The 9,505-nt window shown below is 39.5% G+C and overlaps 1 protein-coding gene across 1 annotated transcript; it reads left to right on the plus strand.

Moving 5' to 3' along the window:
- The first annotated feature begins 2,448 nt into the window (after positions 1 to 2,448).
- Positions 2,449 to 3,339, plus strand: LOC106090912 (adrenodoxin-like protein 2, mitochondrial). Its single transcript, XM_013257268.2, has 2 exons — positions 2,449 to 2,698; positions 2,825 to 3,339. Exons 1-2 carry the CDS (start codon positions 2,574 to 2,576, stop codon positions 3,162 to 3,164), a joined length of 465 nt encoding a protein of 154 aa, XP_013112722.1. The 5' UTR covers positions 2,449 to 2,573; the 3' UTR covers positions 3,165 to 3,339.
- Positions 3,340 to 9,505: the final 6,166 nt, after the last annotated feature.

Consider the following 9,505-nt stretch of genomic DNA (forward strand, 5'->3'; position numbering starts at 1 on the left):
AAACCCCCAAGAAACGCAGTGTAATCGGACAGGATTTGTTTTTTATTTAGTAAAATACAGATCATAAAAATTTCAATGTAAACATCCTATTCAGCACAATTTATCCCAGTGCAACATGATTTCTGAGTCTTTCTGTTTTAAAGTATGCGGGAAATATGAACCATTCGGGTATGTTCGATATCTTTGTGTGCAGACGAGCCGTCGTGAAGGACCAAATGTTGTTCGACCAAATGTTGTCCTTCCCATATTTAAATATACATCGTTCGCTAGGAATCCTTGGGCAGCTGCTTATTGAATTGGTGATGGTATAGCACATCTGCCATGATATGGGGAAATTGTGTGAAGAATCAGGGCAATGCTTCCTTATTTAATCTAAAGAAAGACACAAAACTAAAAAAAAACATCCAGAACTTATCAAAAATACAGCATTACAACTCTCATTTACCAAGAGCTTGGAAGATCCATAGGGTTTGTGGAATCACGCAAATAGCGTCTCCTGATATGTTGCTCAGAAAACACTTTTTGTCTTACTGCCTGGACAACCAACAAGAAAGCCGCGGACATTTCGAAATTTCTAACAATCTTAAAACAATTGCAAGCCCAAGGGTTTCTTCCCTTTCTATCTTTTGTTTACCTTTGTTTCTGAAAATTGTATGAATTTGCAGACAGAACATATATTTTAATTTTCCGAACTGTGACTTCGAAAAAATTATTTCGTGTGAATTGGCGGTCACCTAAATATTTATTTGGTAAAATGAATGTGAAAAGGGAAAACTATTTTGCCCCAAACCAAAGTCACACCGGATAATTTAAGCTAATAAACCAACGCGGATTTAAGAAGGTGGTCTCACGCGAACAGCTGTTAACAGTCGGCCATATTTGACGGTATTAAGATGTCAGATTTTGTTTTTGCCTTCTCTTTGTTGTTATCTTCTTTCTCGCATATTCTCTGCTCACGTACGCACAATTTTTGCACACATACACACATTCTTTGTTTGTGTTGGCAAAATGTCGATTAACTTGATAGCTAGATGGCGATTTCACCATATGGTTTTTATGTTAAAACCTAAAGTCAATGAGTTAATTTGGCCCAATCAATGCGGCTTTAGACCTGGTAAATCCACCCTGGACCAGATATTCACACTGAGTCAAATCCTGGAAAAAACCGAGAATGACAAACACCCACCATCTCTTTGTTAATTACAAAGCCGCTTTCGATACTCCCTTACGTTCAAAGGTATTTCAAGCCATGTCTGAGTTTGATATCTCTGCAAAATTAATAAGACTGCAGGATGACACTTTTTGATACGCGTTCCTCAGTAAGAATAGGAAAGAATCTCTCCGAACCATTTAATACCAAACCAGATTTCAGACAAGGAGACAGCCTATCGTGTGATCTCTTTAATATCCTGCTGGAGAAGATATATAGATAGAAGTAGTAACTGCTGCCTTTGAAAGAATCGAAAGGAAGCCAGTGAAAATGGGTCTGGCAGTAAATGGAGATAAGACGAAATGGATGGTTTCAACTCTCAAAACACCTTGTACAACCGAGCAGATAAAGAAAATGGAGAAAGTTGGGAACCACTACAAGTTACTAGTCAGTAACTGGACCTACCTCACCACCGCCGTAACCGAAACGAATGACAGTAAGCAGTTTAAAAAAAAGGCCACCTCTCGACAGACAAAGATTACACTATACAAGACACCGATACTACCCGTGTTGTTATATGGTTCTGAAGCATGGGTACTTGTGAAAGCAGATGAGGCAGTGCTTGGAGTATTTGAGAGAAAGAATTTTCGTAAAATATATGGATCAGTTTGCATTAATGGAGAATCTAGCCGACGTATGAACCACGAGCTGTATGACTACGATAGCATAGTTACACGCATCAAAATACAACGGCTGCGTTGGCTAGGTCATGTTATCAGAATGGATGAAGAAGCTCCAACAAAGAAGTCTTTTGAAGCCAACAAGGAAAGATCATCACTTGAGACAGCTCGAAACTTGGTGTCAGAGATTTTAGAATGAGCGCAAAAGATCGAAGCTCTTGGAACGCTATTCTACGTTCGGCTAGTGGAACAAATGTTCTGTCATAGCCAATTAAAGTAAAGTTATAAGACATGCATTGACATATCTTAAGCGAAATTGTCGGTTTGCGTTGTGTTACAGGGTAACATTGAAAACATTGGATATATTTTTTTTTTGTTTCATTGCAAGCAAACTATTGCTTTTATCATTTTTAATTAATTTCTACGAAATAACGCGTACTTCATCTGCGAAAAAGTGTTATGTTGTCCAAACGGATGCATAGTTTTTTCTCACTTGATGCATACTGGGTTAACAGATTGATTACAGCACATTTTCATGTACCGTTGCAATACGCTACCCACTAATCTCAATTTGACATTTCTCGTCATCTGTCCAATTTCATGTGTCGGAGAGAGTCGAGAGAAGATTTGATATTTTATTTACCGAATGGGATAAGGCAAAAGTAGTTAGGCTGCACGGTAAATATTCAGTCCGCGAAAGAAGAAAGTTGTGATTATTAGGTAATAGTCCTACACCCCAAACAATGGCTTTGCGAAATGTTTTAAAGTGTACCAATTCGTTAATTCGTCGTCAATTGATGGTGACATCAAAATCCCAAATTAATGAACAAACGCGCAATTTTACATTAGGGGCAACATTAAAGCAAGAGTGAGTAGTACATAGATAAATGCATGGTTGTATGCCTGATTGAAATGACCATGAAAACCTTTCTTCTAACTTTCTTTTTTTATGTTTGCCTTCGTTTTTTCTCATTTCGTTATGATGCGGCTGTAGCGTAAAGATCACATTCATAAGGGCCAGTGGTGAAAGAATCCAGACGAAAGGCAAGGTTGGGGATTCCCTGTTGGATGTTGTGGTAAATAATGACATAGACTTGGATGGCTTTGGTGCTTGTGAGGGTACCCTGACGTGTTCAACATGTCATTTGATATTCAAACCAGCCGATTATAATAAATTGCCCGATAAGCCCAGTGACGAGGAATTGGATATGTTAGATTTAGCCTATGATCTGACAGACACCTCACGCCTGGGCTGCCAAATCACATTAACGAAAGATATGGATGGTTTAGAGGTACATGTTCCTGCTACCATCAATGATGCCCGTGCTGCGTAACCAATATTTAAAATTGATGACTTCGCTCAGGGTGAACCCAGAACAAAAAAAAAACCAATTCCTTTGAACATAGACCCGATAGCAATATTCATAACTAGTAATTTTTATAATTTTAGGAATTTTAAATGTCAATAATGTCTTATGAATGAACCTCATATGATATATATATATATTATATATATATATATGTATATATATATATATATATATATATATATATATATATATATATATATATATATATATATATATATATATATATATATATATATATATATATATATATATATATATATATATATATATATATGTATATATATATATACATATACTTCGAGATACACTATGGGTAGACCATTAAAGTTGTTGCAATAACTGTAATATTTTTGTAAAAATAAATGTATTTTTTAATAAGAACAACGAACTTTATTACCTACCGTCTTAACAAAAACCTACATGGGTACATAAACAAAAAAAAAAAAAAAAAAAAAAATACGCGATTCATTGCTGTGCAGAAGTTGCAAGATAAGCTTCGTTCAATATATGCTTATAGACATTTTGGGGTTTCTTATCAGTATAAAAAATAATTGACACAATGATTTGTAAAAATTTTGTGAAGTCTGATAAAGCTTGCTGGAGTGTAGATAGGTTGCAAGGCTATATGCTTTGCCTTTGTAATATTTTTAATGTATTTTCGTTTTATCGTTCCAGGAAATCTTTTATAAGTAAATGCTTTAGTAGGCCTTTAATAAATCGATATGTACAATATATTCCGACTTACAGGGCCTTATTTACAAAACTTTATAAAATAGGTTTATTTAACAATACTATAAAGGAAATATGTCAAATAAACTTATTTGAAATCTACATTAGGTTTTGTAAATAAGACCGTCAAATATATAGAAACTACTTTTATTTTTTGTACAACTTGCATATATGTATAAATGTACCTGGGAACTATTCTATAACACCGTTTATAATCCTATGACAGCCGCTTATACGTACCGGATTGATCCGATGGAGTCCTTCATCGGCAAGGGCTGCCACCTCAGTGTACAACGCACTGCTTCCTTCCCTTAGATATCCATAATGCCCTGATTGGTATTTATGTCTGCTCAGGGGGGTTTGTGTGGCCCCCACACACTGGGTAACCAATTTCGATGCCAGATTCTTAACCCCTTAATGCCTTTCATTTGTAACACGTATTACTCTTATCCATCTACATGTCCCATCAGTGGGCTTTTAGTAGTAGTAGTAGTTGTAGCAGTGTGTTCCACACTGAGGCGGCAGCCCTTTAAGGCTGAATGATAAGGGCCTTCTTTTTATAGCCGAGTCCGAACGGCGTGCCGCAGTGCGACACCTCTTTGGAGAGAAGATTTACATGGTATAGTACCTCACAAATGTTGCCAGCATTAGGAGGGGAACCACCGCTGAACATTTTTTCTGATGGTATCGCCAGGATTCGAACCCAGGCGTTCAGCGTCATAGGCGTCTGTCTGTCTGTCAGGGGGTTTAGGAGTTAGATGTCTAACGGAAGCCTTGATTCCCGTTTATCCGGTTGTAGCCGCTTATGTCTGAAGCCTGAAAAGGACCCGATTTTGGGGGAGTCGTACTGACCGATCTCCCTTCTCTCACCAGTGGCAAAGACGCTTGAGGCATTACTCCTACCGAGCCTCGTAGGAGAATTTCCATTCGCCGAGCATCAACATGGATTTCGAAGACTGCAGAGCACAACAACAGCTTTGCATGCCATCACCGCACACATTTGTCGTGGCTTCAATCAGCCCAGGCCATATGATAGTACGATCCTCGTGGCACTGGACCTATCGAAGACATTCGACACGGTCAGCCATGCCAAATTATTTGAGGACATCGCCAACACGTCCCTCCAGCCAGGCCTGAAACGCTGTGTCGCGAATTATCTGTGTGGTCGCCAGTCATTTGTGGAATTAAGGGTTAAGAAGTCGAAGCACCGTAGAGTGAAACAGGGAGTTCCCAAAGGTGGGGTGATATCTCCGGCACTGTTTAACCTCTACCTATTTACCATTCCAACCCCTCCAGACGGCCTAGAGATCGTATCATATGCGGATGATTGTACGATCAAGGTATCAGGCCCCCCACCCATTGTTGACATTTGGGATAGGTTGAACGTCTACCTCAACGAACTTTCCTCATATTTCGTTGCAAGAAATCTAAAGATATCTGCTACCAAATCTTCAGCTACAGTGTTCACTACAAATATGCTTAGAGAAATGATTCCGACCATCAAGTGTCCCAAAATACTTGGCTTGGCGTCACATTTGACAGCTCTTACACATTCTCTCCACATGCTTTTAGGCCCGATTTTGTGGCACCGACATGTGGAATTGCAGACGAGCGTAATGGTGTTCGTCGACCCAATCAAAGTACCCTAGAATCAGGGAACTGACTCCAAAAATCAATAAAGTGATCAATGAACAGAAAAGAAATCTATGGCTAGAACCTTGAAGCATTGTAAAATAAGCATTGGTATTGGAAAGCTATGGTCTACTGTAAAGTCGCTCTTTAACCACTGAAGAAGGAATGGTAGAACCTCAGCCAGTGTATCGTTTCAGTGACTGATTCAAAAAGATGTTCGCGGTTGTTCAACCAACAAATTATTGAGTAATCCGAAAGTGATGATGCGAGAAGGAGAGTCATTCATCCCATACTTGGCCTCCAAGCCGATGAAAATTTTAAACGTCATCTATAGCTCCAAATAGCCCATTGCGTAGGGCGCGGACGAATTTTTACACTGGTACTAAGCTGAATTTGAATGTACCAGGAGTCGCATACCCGGTTTTGTGCATCCTACATAAACATTTTTCATAATTCTGGAAGAGTGTTTGTCCCTACGATGAATAAAACAATCTCCTGGAAGATTTTTACGCAATTGTTCTTCCGTATGAGTCGCGAAACACTCTTCTACGATATTATTGGACAGTCTATATTGCGGGTGCGAAAGTTTTGGCAACTCTTCGTGACGATTCTCTTACAACCCATTTCATCATAATCGTCCGTATAGCTCGTGAAACACTCTTCTAGGTTATCATTAGACAATCCATTGCATGCGCGGAAGGGTTGCTACCCTTTGGGACGGTTCTTTTACAATCCATCGCATTATAATCTTCCGTATGACTCGTGAAACACTCTTCTACGATATCATAGGGCAATCAATTGCGTGTGTGGAAGTTTTAGCAACTCTTGGCGACGATTATTACGCAACCCATTGCGTTGTACTCGTCCAGATGTTTATTAATAACCTGAATTAACTTTTCGCGATTGTTTTTATTTTCAAGCCTGATGCGTTTAGGACTTGTATTATTTATTCGATGTTTTGGACAACTTCCACAACACCAAACCGAATTCTCACTTGGCTTATATGGCGATTGGTACTTATATGACGAGTAGTAAAAACATTTTTTTAAAGTTTTTTTTTTGTTGTTGTTACGTTTTTGATGAACAACTAATCTTGGTATGTGTTTTTACATCTTCTTAGCAATGAACGCACTAGCCTTTTAGAGCAATATTGAATAAATATTCCAAAACACTTATTTGTTACTCGTCCAGGCGAGTAATGTGCAACTCTTCTAGAAGTTGCGTCCTTCCCAAAGAATCCTTCCCAGGATTCTTGCGCGATTCAAAGATCTTTCAAGACTCTTCTGACTTACTCTTTAGCAACTCATGGAAGATTCGCGGAACACTCTTCCGGAAGATTCGTCTTGAGGACACAACTCTCCATGACGGGGGAATCGTCCCGGCACAAGATAGATGTGAGCACCACGCAGGCTTAAATATTGAGGTCCGACCTGTGCGGTGTTCATTGCTGTCACGAGAGGCCTAGCTGCGAGTTACCGTCCACAGGTTGCGGATAGTGGAATGCTCCATACGGAGTAGCTGCAACGGCAGTCGCGGACAATCAGCGGTATCGATCGGAGAGTTTCAGTTAGAGGCCGGGCAAAAACTGAGTGCCTATGATGCTCGATATGAAAAGGCGGGGTGTTGGCGCCTTCAAATAACCAATTGCTACCCTGTTCCAGCGGCGATCGGTCCTTTGGACTGGAACGAGCTTGCTCACCTACAGGAGCTTGACGAGGATTGCCACCTCCACATTTTCATGTGGAGCAACAACAAAGGGGGAATTGTCTACGACTCTTAGACGTGCTCGTCCGCAATCTTAACCTTCATCTAGAAGATTCGCGGAAGATTGTTTGACGATATAAAATATTTACATATGTGTGAATTTGTCCACCACCATTTTTACCACAGCTTAGATTTCTTCACAACACGCTGTCACAATTCTACCGAGTCCGACCAAAACCTACCAAATGTACAAGCCAAAAATGCTCCATATGTTTTTTTTTTTTTTCATTTTAATAGACGATCTCCGTCCGTCTGTTTGTTGAAATGACCTAAGTTCAAATATGGCCCATATCTTGATATAGCACCTTTTATATCGATTTCCCCATAAGTAATCTTGAGTTCACAAAGTCGTATTTTTGCCCCGATTTCAATGACAACTGTGTCGAGTTTGAATAAAGCGATCTCCCGCTTTAAGTGTTTCAGCCAAGAAATGAGCCTTTGCTAGTCATTTTTACCCATTGTGGCACTGTAGCCTATGTCCTCCTATGACGCTGAATGCCTGCGTTCGAATCCTGGCGAGAACTTTGGACAAATTTTAAAGCGGTGGTTATCCCCTGACAATACTAGCGACATTCGTGAGGTACCATGGCATGTACAGAATTCTCCCCAAAGACTCGGCTATAAAAAAAGTCCCTTATCATTGAGTTTGCACCTTAATCGGAAAGCGCTCATTGATGTGTGAGAAGTTTGCTCCTGCTCGGTTCATGGGCAAATTTTCACTTTTCTCCCAAATACATTTCTTTTGAGTCCTATATTTCCGTTTTGGTAATTATTTCCGGTTTAGGGGGTATTGCGAGGGTGGTTTGGCCACCCAGACACTGGCCCTTAAAGTAAATATAAAATGGCATGTTCGGGAAATAAGTTCTGTTTGAGAGGTATTTTGGGATGGAGCGGCACCCTAAACAAATGGATATGTATATGTATATCAAATTCGTGCTTCACTCCCAAATCCCTTTAATTTGAGTTTTTTTCCATACTCCCGTATGGAGGATGTTTTGGGGCTGGGGCGGGCACCGGCACTTTGCCCTGGAAATAGATATAAATTCGTTCGTTTTTGAGCTCCATATTGCCATAGTCGGAAATGAAGTTCAGTTTAGGGGGAGTTTTAGGGCGTACCCCCAAACATTTGGCTCCAAAATTGGATATCAAATTGGTTTTCTACTCTCAAATACCTTTCATTTAAGTCCTTTATTGTCATAATTGGTCAGTTAACCTGTTTGACGTATTTTTAGGATGCGAAGCGCCACATAGACACGCAAATTTTGATGTCGTATTCGTAATCTTCTCCCAAATATCTTTTATTTGAGTCCCATATAGCTATGGTCGGCTAATATGCCCATTTAGGTGTATTTGGGGTAGGGCGACCTCCCATTACTTGGACCAAATTGTTTATGCCATATTTGTAAAAATTTTAATACGATATTCGTTTTCTAGACTCCAATACCTTTCATTTGCTACCTATATTGTGTCTATCGGTCCATTTTTGGTTTTGGGTGTCGTTTTTGGGGTAAGGGGGAGGTTCCGCTCCCATCCGATATCTAAAAATTATATAGCCTATTTTTCTTTCCACACAAACCTACACAATCTGTGAAAATTTTAAGAAAATCGGTTCAGATGTTTTTGATTCTATGGAACAAAGAAACAAACCGAGTCCCATATAGTTATAATGGGTCATAAGCCCATTTGTGGCGCTTCCTATACTTCGATCTGATTTTGTATGACAGATTCGTAATCTACTCACGAATACCTTTCATTTCAGCCTCATATTGACATGAACGTCCAATATGTCTGTTTGGGGGAGTTTTGGGATTTGGGCGGCCCGATGGGTACTTAGACTCAAATTTTAATACCATATTCATATTCTACTATTCTTTAATACCTTTCATTTGATACCCATATTGTTCCGATCGGTCCACTTTTGATTTTGGATGGTGTATTTAGCATAAGGAGGAGGATCCGCCCCCTTCCGATATCAAAAATATAAATTGATATTGGAAGGGGGACCCACATTTTAATACCATATTCGTTTTTTGGTCTCAAATACCTTTCATTTGATACCTTTGTTGTGCCCATCGGACCATTTTTGGATATGGATGGCGTTTTTGAGGTAAGGGGGAGGGTCCGCTCCCATCCGATATCTACAAATTATGTAGCCTATGTTTCTTTCAACACAAACCTAC

The sequence above is a fragment of the Stomoxys calcitrans genome, chromosome 1 (assembly GCF_963082655.1).
Source record: "Stomoxys calcitrans chromosome 1, idStoCalc2.1, whole genome shotgun sequence".
NCBI lineage: Eukaryota > Metazoa > Arthropoda > Insecta > Diptera > Muscidae > Stomoxys > Stomoxys calcitrans.

Excerpts from the sequence above, each read along its gene's own strand:
- LOC106090912 (XM_013257268.2), top strand. The coding sequence starts at position 2,574 with ATGGCTTTGCGAAATGTTTTAAAGTGTACCAATTCGTTAATTCGTCGT. Across the intron at positions 2,699-2,824 it reads GGGGCAACATTAAAGCAAGA|CGTAAAGATCACATTCATAA; the intron begins GTGAGTAGTACA and ends ATGCGGCTGTAG.